The following is a 23,498-nucleotide window of genomic DNA, read 5'->3' as shown; positions in this document are numbered from 1 at the left end:
GCCTGATAGCATAGTGGTTAGCATAATGGCATTACAGCACCAGCAATCACCAATCGGGGTTCAATTCCTGTCGCTGTCTGTAAAGAGTCTGCGCATTCTCTCATGAGGGTTTCCTCCAAATGCTCTGGTTTCCTCCCACAGACCGACGATACACGGGCTAGGGTTAGCATGGCGATGCTTACGAGCTGCCCCAGCACGTCCTCCGACTCGACTGTGCTGGTCATTGACGAGAGTGACACATTTCACTGCACGTTTCAACTTTTCCATTACATGTGACAAATAAATAAAAAATCTCTCCCTCTCTCTCATCTCTCTTCCTGCACGAGACCCAGGTGTCCAATCCCTCCCTCTCTGTGTAACTCAGGCTATTCCCCGCTTACCTTGCTCCTCAATATGAGCTTCCAACCCCCAACGCCATCTCACTCGCCATGATGTGTCGGACAGGTGGCCTGTGCCCAGGGTCGGTGCAGAGGTCTGGACACGTGGTCCTCTGCCTGCTTTCTGTGGCTATTCTTGTGTTAGTTTGTTAATGTAATCATGAACTTCAGTCCTCAAACACAGGACACACACATACACACACTATTGGTCAACACCAGAGGGCAGAACTTCAAGGGGATTGGAGGAAAGAATTAGGAGATCAGTGGTGGGTGTGTAGAACACCATGACAGATATAGAGTAGACAGATACGTTAGGGACAATTGTGTAAGAAAGGCTGTGTAGGATGGAGGGTTAGAGTGATTTGGGGGTAGGTTAAAGGGTTGGTACTGTGTTGCACAGTTCCACGTTGCAGAGTGGGGATAGGGATAAAGAACTGTGCCTTGTGAGCAGGCAATTTGAAGCCGAAGCAGGAAGTTGTGAGAATGGCACCAGCAGGACAGAGCTGAGTGTGGCAGCCTGCCTCCATCACCGTTTCAGGTTCAAATTTATCGTCATCTGGCTGTACATATATACAACCAAATGAAACAGTGTTCCTCTGGACCACAGTGCGCCCACCAAACATATACCACACACAGCACATAAAACAAAATATCCAATAAGTAAGTTAACAAAATATAGTTCAAAATGCATGCAGTGCACAGCACAAGTAAACAGCTGACTGTCCTGGTGCCGAGACCTCGATGGTGGCAGGGTGTCCATTAATCTCACAGGAAGAAGCTGTTGCCCCATCTGGCAGTCCTAGTCCTGGTGCTCCTGTACCTCCTTCCCGACACAGTGGATGAAAGAGATTGTGGAAGGGGTGGTAGGGATCCTCAACAATACTTTGGGCCCTTCATCTACGGTAGGGTGGCGTCCTGGTTAGCACAATGCTTTACAGCACCCAGGTTCAGTTGACATCGCTGTCTGTGAGGACTGTGTATGTTCTCCCTGTGACCGTGTGGGGTTTCCTCCAGGTGCTCTGGTTTCCTCCCACAGTCTAAAGGCATATCAGTAAGTAGGTCATTGTAAATTGTCCTGTGGTTAGGCTAGGGTTAAAACGGGGGGCGGGGGGCATTGTTGGGCAGCACAGTTTTTAGAGACTGATTCCACGCTGTATCTCAAAAAATAGATGTCATAAATAGAGGGGAGGCAGACCCTGGTGATCCTCATGGTGGTTTTTACTATCATCCTGCCCCAGTGCAGGGAATAGTAATTTTTATTTATTGTGCTGTACTGCTGCTGCTAATCAACAAACGTCATCACGTATGTCAGCCGTACTCAACCCAATTCCGATTCTGCTTTTCGCCAGTTTTCATTTCCCGGACATGACAATGATACAGTATTGGATGTCCCATTATGGATCCATCACTGACCCCCACACCCCCTACCAACAACAGCATGGCCTTGTCTAAAAAAGGACAGATTGGCAAAGAGGAGGTTCTCAAGATAGACCCAGGAAAGGGTTAATGTATGAGCAGCACTCGATGACTCTGGGCCCGTACTAGGTGGAGTTCAGAAGAAAGACGGGGGATTTTATTGAAACATCAAATATTGAAAGGCCCAGATAGAACAGATATGGAGAGCATGTTTCATGCAGTAGAAGAGTCTAGGACCAGAGGGCACAGATAGAGTGGATGTGGGGAGGACGTTACCTATAGTGGGAGAGTCTAGAACCAAAGGGCACAGATAGAGTGGACGTGGAGAGGACGTTACCTATAGTGGGAGAGTCTAGAACCAAAGGGCACAGATAGAGTGGACGTGGAGAGGATGTTTCCTATAGTGGGGGAGTTTAGGACCAGAAGCCACAGATAGAGTGGACGTGGAGAGGATGTTTCCTATAGTGGGGGAGTCTAGGACCAGAGGGCACAGATAGAGTGGATATGGAGGGGATGTTTCCTGCAGTGGGAGAGACTAGGACCAGAGGGCACAGATAGAGTGGACGTGGGGAGGACGTTACCTATAGTGGGAGAGTCTAGAACCAAAGGGCACAGATAGAGTGGATATGGAGAGGATGTTTCCTATAGTGGGGGAGTTTAGGACCAGAAGCCACAGATAGAGTGGACGTGGAGAGGATGTTTCCTATAGTGGGGGAGTCTAAGACCAGAGGGCACAGATAGAGTGGATGTGGAGGGGATGTTTCCTATAGTGGGGGAGTCTAAGACCAGAGGGCACAGTTAGAGTGGACGTGGAGAGGATGTTTCCTATAGTGGGGGAGACTAGGACCAGAGGGCACAGCGTCAAAATACAAGGACGTCCCTTTAGAACAGAGATGAAGAGGAAGTTATTTAGCCGAATCTGTAGAATTCATTACTACAGACAGTTTTGGAGGCAAGTCCTTGGGTATATTTAAAGCAGAGATTCACAGCTTCTTGATTAGTAAAGGTGTCAAAGGGTATGGGGAGAAGGCAGCAGAATGGGATTGAGAGGAATAATAAATCAGCCATGATCGGATGGGCTGAATGGCCTAATTCCGCTGCTTTGTCTTACAGTCTTACTGCCGCTTCACCTGAGGATGTCGAACCTCGGGGTCCAATCCCTGTGTGTCTAAAGTGACTCACTGGACTGGCAGCGAGAGGACAAGTAATCGCTTGGGTAAAAACACACGTCCCCTTTTACAGCAGAGGTGGACTGTGTGCTGGTACATTTTTAGGCATAACAGAGCCCCAGTCTCCCTGCAAATTGGGCTGACTTTGGTACGGAGTGTAAAAGAGATTCAGGGGTCACATGGGACCTTTTATTAAAGCTAGTCAGTGGAAATGATCGAATCCCCAATCAGGGCGATGACCTCACATTGGCCAGTCCCTTGTTGTAAAATAAGACTTGGACACGGGCCAGACTGCAACATGACTCAAACAGAGTGGTATTAAATAGCACATACTGAAGGTATTACACAAGGGGCTGCTTAAATCTACTACAGATGTCAGACTAGGACTGGGATCCACTCCATTCATCCCAGGCCTTCATCAGCCTCACATCTTTACACAACCGCATGTTTTATTTTCCTTCACTTTACCTGAAGGTGTATGGGGTGTGCAGGGAGGGTGAAGGGGCCTAGGGGCTTGTCATGACCTTTCTGGGCTAGCTCACTCGCCTTTGGTCCCCACCGGACACTCAGCTCTCACCCGCGGCTCCAAGTAGCTGCTTGTATGTGACAGCGGCCACTCAGCCCAGCAGGCTGCTTCGACAGGCGGGCTAAACCAGCTGAGGGTAGCCAGTGCGCCTGGTCTGGTGTGTGCAGTCAGCTCTGGTGGACTGGGCAGATGAGATCTATGGCCAGGAAAGTGGTATTGCAACGCTCCATGGAGAGCAAAGGGCAAGACGAGCCACAGAAGTCACAGTCGCCCACTGCGACCGAGGAAGTCCCCAGTCATGACAACTACTTGTACCATTGGACCCGGTCTTCTGAGGTCCAGTGAGTGGAAAACCCTCCCATACAGGTTTCTTCTTATTGTTGGATATGACAGACAACCATTACTTTACCTTCCCTTTTACTCTATCCTCACTCTTCCAAACTGTGGAACTGTGAAACTACTATTTATTGTAAAAATACTCTTCACCCCATCCCACTGACCGCAGGGTTGCCGTATCACCTGCCTGTCCTTCCTCACAGTCTCACTAAACACTGAAGCCACTTGAGGTAGTAAAGAAAAATTAGATTAGCTTAATGGGTACTTTGCATCTGTCTTCACTGTGGAAGACACTAGCGGTGTGCCAGAGGTCTGTGAGTATCAGGAAGCAGGAGTGAGTGCCATTGCTATTACAAAGGAAAATATGGGAGGCAAACTCAAAGGTCTTAAGGTCTAAAGGTCTTAACTCAAAAGTCTCTGGGACCAGGTAGACTACACCCCAGTGTCCTGAGAGAGGTTGCTGAAGAGATAGCGGACACATTGGTCGTGATCTTTCAAGAATCACTTGACTCTGGCATGGTCCCAGAGGACTGGAAGATTGCAAATGTCACTCCACTCTTTAAGAAGGGAAATTATCGGCCAGTTAGTCTAACTTCATTGTTTTAAGAAGGCGTTTGATAGATGCCTCACATGAGGCTGTTTAACAAATTAGAATCCTGTGCCGTTACAGGAAAAATACTGGCATGGATAGCGGAATGGCTGACAGGCAGGTGGTAGCGGGTGGGAATACAAGGAGCCTTTTCTGTTTGGCTGCCAGTGACTAGTGGTGTTCCTCAGGGGTCTGTATCGGGACCCCTACTTTTCACATTGTCAATGATTTAGATAATGGAATTGACGGCTTTGTGGCAAAGTTTGCGGATGATGTGAAGACAGGTGGAGGGGTAGTTAGTGTGAGGAAGCTATGTGATTGCAGCAGGACTTCGACAAACTGGAAGAATGGGCAAAAAGTGGCAGATGGAATACAGTGTTGGGAAATGTATGAGAATGCATTTTGGTAAAAGGTACAATGGTGCAAACTATTGTCTAAATGGGGAGAAGGTTCAAACATCAGAGTTGCAGAGGGATTTAGAAGTCCTCGTGCAAGACTCCCAGGTTAACTTACAGGTTGAGTCTGCGGTAAAGAAGACAAATGTATTGTTTCTATTTACTTCAAGGGGAATAGAATATAAAAACAAGGAGGTAATGCTGAGTTTTTATAAGACACTCGTCAGGCCGTACTTGGAGTATTGACAACACTGTTGGGCCCCATATCTCAGAAAGGATGCATTGTCATTGGAGAGTCCAGAGGAGGTTCACGTGGGTGAATTCAGGAATGAAGGGGTTAACATACGAGGAGTGTTTGGCAGCTTTGGGCCTGTACTCACTGGAATTCAGAAGAATGGAAGGTTTCTCACTGAACCCTAATGAATTTTAAAAGGTCTGGGTAGGGCGGATGTGGAGATGATGTTTCCTTCGGGGGTGGGGGGGGGTATCCAGATCTAAAGGGCACAGCCTCAAAATTGAGAGGCGATCCTTTAGAACAGAGGTAGGAGGATTTTTTTAGCCAGAGAGTAGTGAATCTGCCACAGACTGCAGTGGAGGACAAGTCTGTGGGTATATTTAAGGTGGAAGTTGATCGTTCCTGATCGGTTAGGGCATCGAAGGATATGGCGAGAAGGCAGGTGTATGGGGTTGAGTGGGATCTGGGATCAGCCAAGATGGAGTGGCAGAGCAGACTTGATGGGCTGAATGGCCTAATTCGGCTCCTATGTCTGATGGTCTTATCGTAACCGAACTGCTAATGAAAAAATGTGCTGGAATTGGAGATAGTCCAGTAAGATGTTGGTGAGGCATAATTTGGAGTATTGTGTGCAGTTCCAGTCACCTACCTACTGGAAAGAAGTCAATAAGATTGAAAGACTACAGAGAAAATTTACAAGGATGTTGCCAGGACTTGAGGACCTGAGTTATAGGGAAATTTTCAATAGGCTAGGACGTTATTCCCTGGAATAAAGGCAAATGTGGAGGGGATTTGACGGAGGTATACAAAATTATGAGGAGCGTAGAAAGGGCAAATGCAAGCAGGCTATTTCCACTGAGGTTGGATGAGACTAGAACTAGAGGTCATGGGTTAACACTTTGCAAAGTTTGGTGATGTACATGGATGGGATGGGAAGGATGGTCCAGGTACAGGGCAAAGGGTCGGGGCAGAGTAACAGTTCGGTACAGACTGGATGGGCTGAGGGGCATGCTTCTGTGCAGAAGAGCTCTTATGACTCTTCGCAATATTCTGCTCGATGTGTGATTTCTCTGGATCTGTGAGCCAGAACACATCGTACCGGCAGTGGAGATTTCAGACCAGCATCTGACTAAGTCTGTGCTCTCACTCAAAATAGGTCCACGCCAGTCCCTTTTATACTCTCCCTCCACATTCCCTTTCAACTCACCACAGAATCCACCACTCACAACACCATAATAAAATCATACGACCATAAGACATAGCGGCAGAATGAGGCCATTTGGCCCATTGTCGGGTCTTCCATTCCATCATGGCTGACTTATCCCGTTCTCCTGCCTTCTCCCCATAACCTTTGACGCCTTTATTAATCAGGAGCCTATCAACCTCTGCTTTAAACGTAATCAGAATCAGGTTTACATGACTGGCATATGTCATGAAATTTATTGTTTTGTGGCAGCGGTACATTGAAATGCATAATGCAAAAACTGTAAACTACAATAAGAAATCTATATACAAAATTAAAATAAATAAGCAGTACAAAATAGAGAAAAAAAGAAAAAATACAGTGGGGTAGTGTAGATGGGTTAATTGTCCATTCAGAAATCTGATGGCGAAGGGAAAGAAGCTGTTCATAAAATCAAAAATGAGAGATAATCTGCAGACGCTGGAAACCCTTCGGCAGGTCCCGAAGGGTCTCAGCCCGAAACGTCAACTGTACTCTTTTCCTAGATGCTGCCTGGCCTGCTGAGTTCCTCCAGCATTTTGTGTGTGTTGCCCTGTTCCTAAAATGTTGAGTTTATGCCATCAGGCTCCTGAACCTCTTCCTTGATGGCAGCAATGAGAAGAGAGCATGTCCTGAGTGATTTAGCCAATGACTTTGCTTTCACAGCCATTTGTGGCAAGGAATGACATCATCCTATGACTCAATAAATCCCTCCTCATCTCTGTTCTAAAGGCACATCCTTGTGTTCTGTGCCCTCTGGCGCTAGACTCCCCCACAACTGGAAACATCCTCTTCAGGTCCACTCTATCTAGGCCTTTCAATATTTGACAGGTTTGAATGCGATTCTTCCTCCGAGAATTCTTCGGTTTTCTTGGACTTTCCATTGCCTGAGTCCGGATTTCTTTTGGCGCTTCTGAGAGTAGCCATAATTATAACTGATCCGACTGATTAAAATTGAAATTTCAAAGTTTAAATCAGAACCGGGAGAGATTAAAGGCGGACAAGAAGCAACAGTGTCTTATATGTCCATAACCGGGAGGTGGAGTCAGGAATGAGATTCTTCCTCACTCTTCTAAACTCCAGTGTGTACAGGCCCAGAGCTATTAAATGCTCCTCATATAATAAATATACACACAATACTGTGCAAACGTCTGAGGGCACAGATTTACATTCAGGCTGCCTCAGACTTTTCAACAGTACTGTAACAATTTTATGTATTGGACTGTACTTCTGCCACAAAAACAAAACAAATCTCATGACGTGCGTGAGTGATGATAAACCTGATTCTGATCTGAGTGGGAAAGGGACAGGGAGAAGGGGAATCATGGTTGGAAAGGGGGAATGGAATGGGAAGCACCAGAGAGACGTTTCTGTATTTATCAATAAACCAATTGTTTAGAATCTAAAGACCTCCTCTGGTGTCTCAGGGCTGGGTGTGTCTGCACCCATGCCATTCCCCCACCCCCTGGAACTCCTTTCCTGCCACCTGTCCCACTCCCCTCCCACAGCACTCCACCCTCACCATTCCCAGCATCTTTTGTTCCCGCCCGATTTACAAACTCACTCTCCGCTCCACACTGACAAATACAGTGTATGTTAATATAAACTTAAATTAAAAGGTTTTTTTCCTGTTTCTTAGTTTTATCTGTTTTCCTGTCATGGGATGGCTGTGTAAATACGCTGTACTGTATCTGCTCTATGATGTGCTGTGCTGCTTTGTAAAATAAGAATAAATAATAATAAAAAATTGAATTACAAATAAAATAGAGCAAAATAGTGAAATAATGTTTATGGGTTTGGTGTATATATTATTAATGTAATTTATGTTGATTGCACTGTACTGCTGTCGCGAAACAACAGATCTTACAACATTAGTAATAAACCTGGTTCTGATTCTTCGATGCCTGACCAGACGGTGGTGAGTTGCCTCTAGTGTGACCTGCCAGTGGAGATTCAACAATCAGCTGGACAAAGTCAGTAGGTGGAGCAGCATCTGTCGGGGATCGACCCAAAGCATCAGAATTCCCTTTCCTCGGTTCTGGATGCCTCATTTTAGGAAGGACGAGGAAGTGTTAGAGTAGGTGCAGAGGAGATGTACCAGCATGCTGCCTGAATCAGACAATAGGTTGAGTGAGCTAGGTCTCTTCCCAGAGCAAAGGAGGATGAGGGGTGACTTGATAAAGGTGTACTAGACGATGAGGCATAGTAAGCAGCCAGAGACCTTCTCCAGGTGATTGGAGGAATGTTTGGGGGGGGGGGGGGTGTAGAACACAGAGCACAGGAACATACACATACACAGGAACAATACAGCACAGGAACAGGCCCTTTGGGGACACAATGTTGTACTGAACCAATTAAACTAGTAATCAAATGGCTAACTAATCTCTTCTGCCTACACAATGTCCACATCTCTTAAAGGTCTCTAATGTTCCTGCTTCCACCACCACCCCAGGCAACGTATTCCAGGAATCCACCACTCTCTGTGTAAAGAAATTGCCCTCACATCTCCTTTGATATTGCCCCCCACCCTCAGTGGTTATAGGCAATCTTGTAAACCTCTGTCAGATTTCCCAGAGAAAACAACCCAAGTTTGTTCAACCTCTTGTTATAGCACATACCCTCTAATCCAGGCAGCATCCTGGTAAACGTCTTCTGCAGCCTCTCCAAAGCCTCGACATTCTTCCTATAATGAGGTGACTAGACTGTACGCAATACTCCAGATGCAGCCAAACTATAGTTTTCTAAAGCTCTAACTTCCTGACTTTTGAACTCATTGCCTCGACTAATAAGGGTAAGAATGCCATATGCTTTCATAACCAGCCTATCAACCTGTGTAGGCACTTTCAGGAAGCTTTGAACTTGGATCCCAAGATCACTCTGCTTCTCAGCACTGTTAAGGATTTTGCCCGACAGTGTACTGCCTCTTTGCATTCTCCTACCAAGGTCCAACTCTTTCTAGTTGGCTGGGTTAACCTCCATTTGCCATTTCTCCACCCACAGCTACATCTGATTTGTATCCTGATGTATTCTTTGCCAGTCTTCAACACTATCCACAATAACACCAATCTTAGCAAACTTACTTACCCTTCCCATTTACATTTTCATCCAGGTAGAGGTCCCAGTTCAGATTCCTGCAGATCACCACTAATCACAGACCTCCAACTAGAATATGTCCCTTCAACTATTACCTTCTGTCTTCTAAGGGCAAGCCAGTTCTGAATCCAAACAGCCAGTTCACCACTGATCTCATTCATTTTAATCTTCTGGATGAGCCTCCCATGAGAGATCTTGTCAAACACCTGACTAAAATTCATATAGACAACATCCACAGCCCTACCTTCATCAATCACCCTCATCACCTCATTAAAAAACTCAATCAAGTTAGTAAGGCATGACCTGTCACGCACAAAGCCATGCTGGCTCTCTAATTGGGCCATGGATTTCCAAATCCTTGTAAATCTTACCCCTAAGAATTCTCTCCAGTAATTTACCTACCACTGTTGTATAGTTTCCAGGATTATACCTAGTTCCCTTTTTCAATAATGGAACAACATTAGCAACTTCCAAGTCTTCCGGGATCTCGCCTGTGCCTAGACAGGACAAGAAGATACTGGTCAAGACCTCAGCGATCTCTTCGCTTGCCTCTCTCAATAACCTGGGATAAATCCCATGAGGGAGGCTCTGAGGATATTAATGCTCTTTAAAAGACCCAAAACTACCTCCTCCTCTGCCTCGAAATGCCCTAATATCCTCAACACTGGCACAGGGATGTCAGAGGTAGGTTTTATTTTACACAGAGGCTTCAGTGGGTACTTTACACCCAACTGCCTTGTCCGTGAACACAAGAGTTGTGGGCGCAGCTTAGCACATCACAAGACATAGGGACTCTGACTGCATGTCTCACTGCCTCAGTAAAGCAGCCATCGTAATGACAGACTCCACCCACTCTTCTCCCCTCTCCCATAAGGCAGAAGATACAAAAGCGTTAAAGTACGTCCCCACAGACGTCTGTCCCACTGGTACAAGACTATCAAATGGTATCCTAGTATAATACGATGGACTTCGAAATCTGTTGAAGCTGCGATCTGCATTTAATCCCCCCACATCTCACCACATGCACAGATCAAGCAGAGTGAGCACACATGAGGAAATCTGCAGATGCTGGAAATTCAAGCAACACACACACAAAGTGCTGGTGGAACACAGCAGGCCAGGCAGCATCTATAAGGAGAAGCACTGTTGATGTTTCGTGCCGAGACCCTTCGTCAGGACTGACAAACAGAGTGTGTCAGACACAGTCACTTCTGCGAGAAAACTTGGACAGACAGACTGTTGAAAGTGGTCACATCATGGTCTGGTACAACAATTCGAATGTGCGGTAACGTAAGAAGCCGCGGAGACTAGCAGACTCAGCCCACTACATCACAGGCACGTCCCTCTCCCCCTTCGGAGGTATCTACAAGAGATGCTGCCTCAAGAGGGCAACAGTTATCATCAACGATCCCCACCAACCGGGCCAGGCCAACTTCTCACAGATACCTCCAGGCAGGAGGGAGAGAACCCTGAAGACACACACCACAAGGTTCACAAGGTACTTCCCCTAAACCACACAGATCCTGAACCAACCGGCACAACCTTAATCACTGCAGTTTAGCAACAAAATTAACATAATGGTTTTATTGTTCTGACTGTGTTTTCTGTGTAAAATTTGTGATTAATTTGATTTTCTTGTGGATGTGGCTTATGTGTCTGTGATGCCGCTGTAAATTTTTCCTGCACCTACGCACACGTGGACTTGTGCAAATGGCAGTAAACGTGACCTTGACTTTGGAAATATGACAAGAAACGTCAACAACAAATCAACAAATCGAGAGACTTAGGAAGCATTACATGGAATAAATGAGGAATCGGCCTTGATTCACACCCAGAGGCTCCCAACTTACCCACCAGAAAAGGGTGCAGAAAAGAGAACTCTCATCATCACACAAGTCCTGTTGCAAATAATGAGGGGCAGAATAACAGTCACACACTCAGTGTGGTTCCGAGGCAGTGCAAAAATGACAGAGAAAGAGGCAGACGAAGTGAGGGGCTGGATGGCCAGTGTGTGAGCTGAGGGAGCTCCACACTGTGGGAGAGAGATCACTGAGGGAGCTCCACACTTGATCACTGAGGGAGCTCCACACTGTGGGAGAGATCACTGAGGGAGCTCCACACTGTGGGAGAGAGATCACTGAGGGAGCTCCACAAGATCACTGAGGGAGCTCCACACGATCACTGAGGGAGCTCCACACTATGGGAGAGAGATCACTGAGGGAGATCCACACTGTGGGAGAGATCACTGAGGGAGCTCCACACTGTGGGAGGGCGATCACTGAGGGAGATCCACACTGTGGGAGGGCGATCACTGAGGGAACTCCACACTGTGGGAGAGATCACTGAGGGAGCTCCACACCGTGGGAGAGAAATCACTGAGGGAGCTCCACACTATGGGAGAGAAGTCACTGAGGGAGCTCCACACTGTGAGAGAGATCACTGAGGGAGCTCCACACTATGGGAGAGAGATAACTGAGGGAGATCCACACTGTGGGAGAGAGATCACTGAGGGAGATCCACACTGTGGGAGAGAGATCACTGAGGGAGCTCCACACTGAGGGAGAGAAATCACTGAGGGAGCTCCACACTGTGGGATAGAGGTCACTGAGGGAGCTCCACACTGCCTCACCCATTTCCTTTGGCCGCTCATTCCACACACTGACCACTCTCAAGGTGAAAAAGTTGCCCCTCAAGGTCCAATTGAATCTCTCTTCATTCACTTAAGCCTCTGTTTGTTGATTCCCTGACCTTGGGAAGAGAACTGAGTGTATTCACTCTCTCTCTGCCTCTCATGATTTTATACTCCTCTGTATGGTCACCCCTCAGTCTCCCGTTCCAGTTAAAACACTCTCAGCCTGACCAACCTCCCTCGTAACTCAGTCCCATGACTCCTGGCAACGTCCTCGTAAACCTCCTTCGCACTCTTTCCAGCTTAACAGCATCTTGCCCAGAACAGATGACTTAAACTGTACACAATATTCCAAATACTTCCTATTCACTACAACAGGAAGAAGGATGTATAGGAGCATTGGGTCCCACACCACCAGGTTCAGGGACAATTATTACCCTACAACCCTCAGGCTCCTGAACCAGTGTGGATAACTTCACTCACCACAATGAGCATTGGGTCCCACACCACCAGGTTCAGGGACAGTTATTACCCTACAACCCTCAGGCTCCTGAACCAGTGTGGATAACTTCATTCACCACAATGAGCATTGGGTCTCACACCACCAGGTTCAGGGACAGTTATTACTCTACAACCCTCAGGCTCCTGAACCAGTGTGGATAACTTCACTCACCACAATGAGCATTGGGTCCCACACCACCAGGTTCAGGGACAGTTATTACCCTACAACCCTCAGGCTCCTGAACCAGTGTGGATAACTTCACTCACCACAATGAGCATTGGGTCCCACACCACCAGGTTCAGGGACAATTATTACCCTACAACCCTCAGGCTCCTGAACCAGTGTGGATAACCTCACTCACCTCAATGAGCATTGGGTCCCACACCACCAGGTTCAGGGACAGTTATTACCCTACAACCATCAGGCTCCTGAACCAGTATAGATAACTTCACTCATCTCAACAGTGAACTGCTTCCTCAACCTGTATACTCACTTTCAAAGACTCTACAACCCATATTCTCAGTATTATTTTTTCTCTTTACACAATTTATCTTCTTTTGCACATTGTTTGTCTTTATTTATGTATAATTTGTCACAAATTCTAATGCATTCCTGCAAACAGCTGCAGGAAAATGAATCTCCAGGTATTACAGTATGTGGTACTTAGATGCTAAATTTACGTTGACTCTGACTTCGAATATGAGATCCCAAGTTCTCGATCAGGGCCCTGACTGATGAACGCCAGTGTGACAAACACTTCCTACATGGCCCTGTCCACTAGTGATGTCACTTTCAGAGAATTGAGTATCTGTGTTCTTTGGTCCACCTGATCTACAACAATCCCCAAACGTTGGAGCTCACGGATGATGAAAAATGGAGGGCGATGTAGGAGGGAAGGGTTACATTGATCTTCGAGTACCTTAAAAGGATAGCACAGCACTGTGGGCCGCAAGGCCTGTACTGTGCTATGAAGTTCTAGTTCTGTTCAAAGCCTTTCCTATCAGTCCCCCATCCCAGAGTGAGGGTCAGTGTGTGTGTGGGACCGTCCCCCAGTGAGGGTCAGTGTGTCAGTGGGACCATCCCCCAGTGAGGGTCAGTGTGTGTGGGACTGTGCCCCAGTGAGGGTCAGTGCGTGTGTGGGACCGTCCCCCAGTGAGGGTCAGTGTGTGTGTGTGGGACTGTCCCCCAGTGAGGGTCAGTGCGTGTGTGTGACCGCTCCCCCAGTGAGGGTCAGTGTGTCAGTGGGACCGTCCCACAGTGAGGGTCAGTGTGTGTGTGGGACCGTCCCCCAGTGAGGGTCAGTGTGTGTGTGTGGGACTGTCCCCCAGTGAGGGTCAGTGTGTGTGTGGGACCGTCCCCCAGTGAGGGTCAGTGTGTGTGTGTGGGACTGTCCCCCAGTGAGGGTCAGTGTGTGTGTGGGACCATCCCCCAGTGAGGGTCAGCGTGTGTGTGGGACTGTCCAGTGAGGGTCAGTGTGTGTGTGTGTGTGACTGTTCCCCCAGTGAGGGTCAGTGTGTGTGTGGGACTGTCCCCCAGTGAGGGTCTGTGTGTGTGTGGGACTGTCCGCCAGTGATGGTCAGTGTGTGTGTGGGACCGTGCCCCAGTGAGGGTCAGTGCGTGTGTGGGACTGTCCCCCAGTGAGGGTCAGTGCGTGTGTGTGACCGCTCCCCCAGTGAGGGTCAGTGTGTCAGTGGGACCGTCCCACAGTGAGGGTCAGTGTGTGTGTGGGACCGTCCCCCAGTGAGGGTCAGTGTGTGTGTGTGGGACTGTCCCCCAGTGAGGGTCAGTGTGTGTGTGGGACCGTCCCCCAGTGAGGGTCAGTGTGTGTGTGTGGGACTGTCCCCCAGTGAGGGTCAGTGTGTGTGTGGGACCATCCCCCAGTGAGGGTCAGCGTGTGTGTGGGACTGTCCAGTGAGGGTCAGTGTGTGTGTGTGTGTGACTGTTCCCCCAGTGAGGGTCAGTGTGTGTGTGGGACTGTCCCCCAGTGAGGGTCTGTGTGTGTGTGGGACTGTCCGCCAGTGAGGGTCAGTGTGTGCGCGGGACTGTCCAGTGAGGGTCAGTGTGTGTGTGTGTGACTGTTCCCCCAGTGAGGGTCAGTGTGTGTGTGTGGGACTGTCCCCCAGTGGGGGTCAGTGTGCGTGTGCGTGACCGTTCCCCCAGTGAGGGTCAGTGTGTGTGTGGGACCATCCCCCAGTGAGGGTCAGCGTGTGTATGGGACTGTCCCCCAGTGAGGGTCAGTGCGTGTGCGTGACCGTTCCCCCAGTGGGGGTCAGTGTGTGTGTGTGACTGTTCCGCCAATGAGGGTCAGTGTGTGTGTGTGACCGTTCCCCCAGTGAGGGTCAGTGTGTGTGTGGGACTGTCCGCCAGTGAGGGTCAGTGTGTGCGCGGGACTGTCCAGTGAGGGTCAGTGTGTGTGTGTGTGACTGTTCCCCCAGTGAGGGTCAGTGTGTGTGTGTGGGACTGTCCCCCAGTGGGGGTCAGTGTGTGTGTGTGACCGTTCCCCCAGTGAGGGTCAGTGTGAGTGTGGGACCGTCCCCCAGTGAGGGTCAGTGTGTGTGTGGGACTGTCCCCCAGTGAGGGTCAGTGCGTGTGCGTGACCGTTCCCCCAGTGAGGGTCAGTGTGTGTGTGGGACCATCCCCCAGTGAGGGTCAGCGTGTGTATGGGACTGTCCCCCAGTGAGGGTCAGCGTGTGTGTGGGACCGTCCAGTGAGGGTCAGTGTGTGTGTGGGACTGTCCCCCAATGAGGGTCAGTGTGTGTGTGGGACCGTCCCCCAGTGAGGGTCAGTGTGTGTGTGGGACTGTCCCCCAGTGAGGGTCAGTGTGTGTGTGTGACCGTTCCCCCAGTGAGGGTCAGTGTGTGTGTGGGACTGTCCCCCATGAGGGTCAGTGTGTTTGTGGGACCGTCCCCCAGTGAGGGTCAGTGCATGTGTGGGACTGTCCCCCAGTGAGGGTCAGTGTGTGTGTGGCTCCATCCCCCAGTGAGGGTCAGTGTGAGTGTGGGACTGTCCCCCATGAGGGTCAGTGTGTTTGTGGGACTGTCCCCCAGTGAGGGTCAGTGTGTGTGTGGCTCCATCCCCCAGTGAGGGTCAGTGTGAGTGTGGGACTGTCCCCCAGTGAGGGTCAGTGTGTGTGTGTGACCGTTCCCCCAGTGAGGGTCAGTGTGAGTGTGGGACTGTCCCCCAGTGAGCGTCTGTGTGTGTGTGTGTGTGTGTGTGTGTGTGTGTGTGTGTGTGTGTGTGGGACTGTCCAGTTAGAGTCAGTTAAATCCTTTCATGAACTCCCCCTGACCTGAGCCTTGTCTGTCACTGTATCCCTCCAGATTCCTCCCTCTCTGCGACACTTGTCTCCCATCCACTGAATATTCATGCCTCACACAGGAAAACTTGGTTGCAACTGTCGAAAACACAACACAGCGCCCAGCGCCACAGAGGACAGCTGACCACATCCGTAATAGTGGCCTTCACTGTGGAGACGACACACTGAGAGCCGCCAGCAGGTCTATTTACAATCCGTCCCGCGGTCCCCTCCCCACTACACCTGCTCGCTGGCTTCAAAACCTCGTCGCTGTGACTGTCCCTCACTCTCCGTACCTGCAGCTTGTTACAAGCGGGGAGGCTTCGTGGGGCGGGGGGAGGCTCACCGATAGACAGGGTTACGCGTCAGCTTCTCCTCCGAGGCTTCTCACTCCGACTGGCAGAAGGGCTGTGCCACGGCAGGCTGTTCTTTGCCGGGAGCGTGTAGACTTCCCGCCTCCTGCCAACACCCCCCCACACCCTTCCCAGCCGCTGTCGCTGCTGGCAGCTCGTTGTCCGCGTCCCAGTCACATCAGGGTCGCAGCTCTGAAGGAGGGTGTGGGCTGGCAGTCCCAGCACTCGTGTCACTGGCGGGGCTTTGCTCGGGCACTGCTGTCACGTCAGAGGGGCTCCTGGTTTCGATGCAGTCTCAAACTGCAAGTGAAGTCATGGGCCGGAGGCAGATTGAATTACAGGCTGGCTAACTGGAGTCAGGTCTGGAACACACCCTGCCTCGTGCTGAATCTCACTGAAAGGAAGTCTGTTTATAGTTACTTCACCACCCGTGCTTGAACGGGGAGGGAGAGTGAGAACACAGCCTCCATCAACAACCAAAGACTGCCTTCCCCCACCCCCCCATCTCTGCCCTGTCATTTCCAGATTCATTCTCTCTCTCTCTCTCTCTCACCGACACGTTCTGTCTCAGTCTCTCTCTTTCTGTGCTCCCTCCTCTCTCAAACTCTCTCACTCACTTTTTCTATATATCTATATATATAGCTATTCCCTCTCTCTACCCACCTCTCTGTCTGTCTGTCTCTCTCTCTGTATCCTCACTCTCTCTTTCTCTCCTTTTTACTCTCTCCCCCTCCCTCACTCTCTCCGTCTATGTCTCTCTTTCTATCTTTCATTCTCGCCCCTCTCCCACTATTTTCCCCTCTCTCCTCCCACTCTCCCTGACACTCACTCTCTTTCTCTATCCCCTCTATCTCCTCACTACTGCACCACCTCATCTCTCCACCATCTCACTGTTCCTCAATACTCCTTGATATTCAACTTTCTAACAAAATCATTTTGGCTAAATTGATTTTCATTTGAATGACTATATTCCACATCACTTACCCCTCAATGGCCGATGATATGGTGTGCACCTCCTCGTTACACAGAGGAAGTTTCCTGCCTCAATACTATCCCTTTCTGAGATTTTCTAAGTCATTGGTCAGAACACATTTGGAGTATCATGAGTAGTTTTGGTCCCCTTATCTAAGAAAGGATGTGCTGGCATCAGAGACGATCCAGTAGAGGTTTGCGAGAATGATACTGGGAGTAAAAGAGTTAATGTTTGAGGAGCATTTGATGGCTCTAGGCCTTTACTCATCAAAGAATGAGTGGGGGGGGGGAACCCCATTGAAGCCTATAGGATATTGTTTGATAACTAGTACCTCACTATGAAACTTTGATAATGAGATACTAGCTAACTACAGGTATATACAGGCAGTCCCCGGGTTACGAACGAGTCCTGTTCCTGAGTCCGTCTTTAAGTAGGATTTGTACGTAAGTCAGAACAAGTACATCCGGTATTATTTAGCGTCAGTTAGTCAAATGTTTGTCTTAGTATATAGTATATATTTTACCTTTCTCTGCATATAAAACACTTAAGAAACATATGTATTCCAATAATTAAACCACTGCGTTGCATAGTAATAATTGTAGCTTTCAGCGGGGCAGGGCCTTTCACATTCTCCATTACTCTCACTTTATCTTTTATCCTTTAAAATTGTTCCAGTCATTGACCTACTGTAGCATAAAGCTTTTCCAATGGCCGACAATGTTTCACCACTTTCCAAACGCTTTATTATTTCTACTTCATTTTCAATCATGATCGTTTCCAGTCAATGGAACAGAAACACTGCGGGTGGCGGTTCCCGACCTCCTCCGGCTGCTGAGCTCCACTGGGTCCTAAGGACCACCGAGTACTGAATTTCCTGGGTCCTAAAGTCCACCACACTGAGCCAGGTTAAATGGGATAAGTGGGGGCTGTGCTGACGGCGAACAGCATCGCGATCCGACTTAAAATGGCAGACGGCATTCTCCTTCCTCACTTTGTAAGTACGAGTTGTTCGTAAGTCAGACATTCGTAACTCGGTGACTACCCGTATATCAAATCTTCCCTTCCTGGGCAAGATTCCTGAGAAAGTCAGTTTCATCCAACTCTGCTTTCTAAACAAAAACACTACTGTAGAAAAGTTTTGGTTAAGTTTTAAAGGAAACTATGGCGCTGAGATGGCCCTTACCGAACTTGTCAGGGACCTCGGGTTTGGCACTGATGCCAAGCAAATCCCTGTTCTAATTCCTCTACACCTGCTGCTTTCAACCCAATTGACCACAATATTCTCATAATTTGCCTTGAGAACTCGGTTGGCCTCTCTGCTAATGCCCTTAATTGGTTCCGATTTTTGTCCGATTTGAAGACCAATTTTCTAAGAGAATGTACCTTTTGGTACTGCTCAGGAAAGTTGTCTTTGCCCCTTAGTCTTCTCCCCTTAGGAGACACCATTAGGGAGCATGCACTTGATCTCCACAGTTATCCAGATGACACACAATTGTATATCTTAGTTAAGCCACACAGTGATAACACACTATCTTCTCTGACTTCTGGTATGGCTGCGATAAACAAGTAGATGAGCAATGATTTCCTAAAACTAAATGATAAAACTGAAATACTTTTGGTTGATCCCAAAGCCAAAAGAGATGAACTTGTTGATAAACTTGGAAACTTGGCTCCCCTTGTAAAATCAGAAGTAACTAGCCTGAGAGGTTCTCTGTTCTCTGAGAGGCTGCTGGTTCGAGTCTCTTTCCTCGGAGGGATTGTTGGTGGGCTAGGGGTTTGGGTAATCTGTTAGCTTTTGTGCGAGGGAGGGGTTTTGGGGTTTGCAAGTTTTTGTTTCTTTTTTTTCATGTGGGGGGGGATTGATTCCTTTTGTTCAACTACATGTATGGTTTCTGTATCCTGTGGCTATCTGGAGAAGACAAATCTCAGAGTTGTATTTTGCACCCATACTCTGATAATAAAATGAACCTTTGCACCTTTGATTCAGATCTGAATTTTGAGTCCCACATAAAGAACATGACCAGCAGAGCATTTCTTCACTTCAGAAATATGGCAAAAGTACAATATATGACACTGAAAAACTAAACCACACCTTTATATTGAGTAGACAAGATTACTGCAATGCACCTTCCAGGGCCTTCCAAAGCAACCCGTTGACAAACGTCAGCTCATTCAGAACGTCGCCGTGAGAGCTTCAATCAAAACCAGGATAAGGGAATATATCACTCCCATCCTATCGACACTGCACTGGCTTCCTGCATCTTTTAGAATTGATTTTTAAGTTCTCAGTGGTCTGGGATCAGAGTGAATAACAATGTTGTTTTTGTTTTATAAACCTGCTCGAGCTCTCAGGCCTTCTTCCACCGGCCTCTTAAATTTAAACAATCTCCCTCAAAAGATAATTGGCAGGTCAGTTTTCTTGAAAGGCCTAAGTAGAGGGGATGTGGAGAGGACTTTTCCTATAGTGGCGCAAAACCTCAGAACAGAAGGACATCCCTTTAGAACAGAGATAAGGAAGAATTTCTTTACCAGAAGGTAGTGAATCTGAGGAATTCATTGCCACAGACAGCCATGCAGACCAAGTCACTGGGTATATTTAAAGCAGAGTTTGCAAGGTTTTTAATTAGTAAGGTTCAGGGAAGAAAGCAGAAGAATGGGGTTGAGAGGGGGGATAATAAATGAGCCATGGTTGAATGGTGGAACAGACCTGAATGGCTGAATTGCCTAATTCTGCCAATGTCTTATCAGGGAACTGTATTGATAAACTTCTTATTTCACCCTAGCAGCACTGATACGATGCAGAGCTGGGCCAACAAGTGGCAGATGCAGTTTAATCCATAAATGTGTGAAATCATTCACTTTGGAAGGTTGAATTTGAAGGAAGAGTACAAGATTAATGGCTGGATTCTTAGCAGTGAGGAGGATCAGAGGGATATTGGTGTCTATCTCCATAGATCCTGCAAAGATGCTGTGGAAGTTTTTAGGGTGGTTAAGAAGCTGATTAGTCGGGGAATTGAGTTCAAGAGCTGTGAGGTAATGTTGCAGCTCTATAAAGTCCTGGTTAGACCACACTTGGAGTATTATGTTCAGTTCTGGTCGCCTCATTACAGGATGCTGCCTGGATTAGAGAGCATGTCATGTGAGGATAGGCTGAGTGAACAAGGGCTTTCCTCCTTGGAATAAAGGAGGATGAGAGGTGACTTGATAGAGGTGGCTTCTTCCCAGGGTGGAAATGGTTAATACAATTTCAGTGTGATTGGAAAAAGGTCAGAGGTACGATTTTAACACAGAGAATGGTGGCTGTGTGTAATGTGTTGCCAGGGGTGGAGGTAGGTACATTAGTGACATTTAAGAAACTCCCACATAGGTACATGTTAGAGTGAAAACTGGAGGGTTATGTAGGAGGGAGGGATTAGATGGATCTTAGGATATGTTAAAGGTTTGACCCAATACTGTTCTATGTTCTATAATCTACGTTTCATTTTCTATTTTCCATGTTCTATGTTATATGATCTATGTTCTATTTTCTATGATCTATGTTCAATGCATTATGTTATATGAGTTATGTTCTATGTCCAATGCTCTATGTCCTATGATCTATGTTCTATGTTCTATGATCTCTATAATCAGGTAAACCTGATTTCCTGACCTCTTCCATAATATGCATTCCCAATTTATGCAACAGGCAGTTCAGAGAACTCTTCCACAGTGTTCGATCCCCCTTAGTGAGATATTCTGAAGTCCGCCAGCTTTCGACAGCACAAGTTATCGGCCAGGGACCCTCACCTGCAATGTAATGGGGTTCATATGGGAAAAGCCATTCAGCCTTTCAGTTAGAGTAACGCTTTACAGCGCTAGCCAATCAGCAGTCGGGGTTCAAGTCCTACTGCTCTCTGTAAGAGCATGGATGTAATGCTGAGGCTTTATAGAGCAATAGTCAGAAATCACAAAGTATCGTAAGCAGTGGTGGGCCCCTTATCTAAGGAAAGGTGTGAGAGAATCCAGAGGAGGTTGCTGAGAATGATCCCAGGAATGAAAGGGTTAACACATGAGGAGTGTTTGATGGCTCTGGGCCTGTAATCACTAGTGTTTAGAAGAATAAGGGGGAGGGATCTCCATGAATATTGAAAGACCTACACAGAGTGGATGTGGAGAGGAGATTTCCTATGGTGGGTGACTCTAGGTCCAGAAGGCACAGCCTCAGAACAGAGGGACGTCCATCTAGAACAGAGATGAGGAGGAATTTCTTTAGTTGATGAATCTGTGGAAGCCATTCCAACAGACGTCTGTGGAGGTCAAGTTTTCTTTATACGAAGGCTGATAGGTTTTTGAATAGTCAAGGTTTCAAAGCTTATGGGAGGATGGGAGGAGGATGGGGTTGAGAGAGAAAATGGATCAGCCATTATGGAATGGTGGAGGGGAGTCGACAAGCTGATAATCTAATTCTGCTCCTGATGTAGGGTGTTTGTATATTCTCTCAGAGTCCACGTCGAATTCCTCTGAGCACTTCACTTTCCTCCTGTGCTGGCTGCAGTTTGTTAACGTTAACAAGTTTGTTCTTTTAAGGCAGCAATACTGTGCAAGGCACGAAATGGACAATAAAGTTACAATAAAATAACCGGGTAATCCCCTTTCCTTCCACAACCCAAAGATGTACGGATGAGGGTTAGTAAGTGTGGGCATGCTATGTTGGCGCTGGAAGCATGGCAACACTTGCGGGCTGCCCCCAGCGCATCCTCAGACCGTGTTGGTCATTGATGCAAGTGATGCAGCTCACTGTATATGTCACTGATTTGATGCACATTCGACAAATAAAGTTTTAAAAAAAATTTAAAATGATTAGTGAATGGAATAAACAAGGCCACCACACTTCATGGGGTCCATGCTCCGGACTAAAGCCCCTCGGCCAAACCAGTCCCTGCTGGAAAAGGTGCCCGTCTAAGCTAGTTGCATTGAACTGTGTTTGGCTCATATCCTTTGACACCCGTCTGTCACTTCGTCCCGTCCACACCCAATCGACATTATTTACCTCTTTTTTCTCTCTTTCCCAGGTCTGACAAAGGGTCTCCATTCTGATACGCAAACTCTGCTTCTCTTCCCACGGACGCCGCCTCACCTGTTGAATATTTCAACATTCACCGTTGTAATTACGAAGATCCAGCATCTGCATTAGTTTTTCATTTTTATTTCAAGAACATAGAAGAGTACAACACAGGAACAGACCTTTCAGCTCACTATGTTGTGCCAAACCAAATAAATTAGTAATAAAATTGGCAATGTAACTTATCTCTTCCGCCTACACAATGTCTATATCTTTCCATTTTCCTCCTATTCATGTGTCTATCTAAACATCTCTTAAAAATCCCTAATGCACCGGCCTCTACCACCACCCCAGACAGCACATTCCTGGCACCCACACCTCCCTGTGTAAAAAACTTTCCCCTCACAACTCCTTTGAATTTACCCCCCCCACCCCGTATAAGACATTTTACTCCTGGGAAAAAGATATTATCTATCTATGCCTCTCATAGTCTTATAAACCTCTTCCCTCAGCCTCTGCCACTCTGGAGAAACCAAACCAATATTTGTCCACCCTCTCGTTCTAGCACACACCCTCTAATCCAGGCAACATCCTGCACCCTCTCCAAAGCCTCACATCCTTCCTACAATGGGACGACTTGAGCTATCTACAATACCCCAGAAGTGGCCTTCAGGCCTCCCTCAGCCCAATCCTCATTCCAGTTGTGAACAGCTGGGTCCCAAGCATCAACCACTGCCATGCCCACCAGGCACTGACCAACACCCCTGGGAGCCCCTTCATTCCCACTCTTCGCTCTCTGCCTCGTACCAATTCCCAGTCCCTGTCAGTACGCTAAGTGCTGATGCTGTGGGCAGGGTTAGGGTGGGGAGGAGACACTATGGGAGGGAGCTTCACAGTGTTGAGGGAGGTTGTACCGAGGGAGCATCATACTCTCCCTCTCTACTCCTATCCCTCCCTCTCTGCACCCCCTCTATATCCCTCTCCCCTAATCCATTCCCCACCACCCTTCTTTCTCCCTCTCCCTCTCTCCCTCTATTCATCTCCTCTCTTTCCCCTCCCTTCTCTTCCTTCCCCTCACCATCCCACTCCATCCCTCTCCACCCTTGCGCCTCTCTCCCTCTACCTCCTCACCACCCCACTCCAGCCCTCTCCACCCTTGCGCCTCTCTCCCTCTGCCCCCTCTCCACCCCACTCCAGCCCTCTCCACCCTTGCGGCTCTCTCCCTCTGCCCCCTCTCCTATCCCCTTCACCTCTGTCCACCCCTGCATCTCTCTCTCCCTCTGACCCCTCTCCTATCCCCTTCACCTCTGTCCACCCCTGCATCTCTCTCTCCCTCTGCCCCCTCTC

General features: G+C 48.0%; 1 protein-coding gene across 21 annotated transcripts in view; it reads right to left on the bottom strand.

Annotated features, from left to right (window-relative positions):
• Nucleotides 1–23,498, bottom strand: part of LOC132392916 (tensin-1-like) — a 389,673-nt gene that overhangs the window by 125,434 nt on the left and 240,741 nt on the right. For all 21 annotated transcript variants that reach the window (XM_059967484.1, XM_059967486.1, XM_059967485.1 and 18 more), the window contains one exon: nucleotides 22,140–22,226. In XM_059967484.1, the coding sequence (XP_059823467.1) occupies nucleotides 22,140–22,226 (87 nt within the window). The remainder of the gene's footprint in view (nucleotides 1–22,139; nucleotides 22,227–23,498) is intronic.

This window comes from Hypanus sabinus, chromosome 4 (assembly GCF_030144855.1).
Source record: "Hypanus sabinus isolate sHypSab1 chromosome 4, sHypSab1.hap1, whole genome shotgun sequence".
Classification (NCBI taxonomy): domain Eukaryota; kingdom Metazoa; phylum Chordata; class Chondrichthyes; order Myliobatiformes; family Dasyatidae; genus Hypanus; species Hypanus sabinus.
Note: the sequence above shows the minus strand (reverse complement) of the source record. Positions and strands in the feature narration are given on the sequence as shown.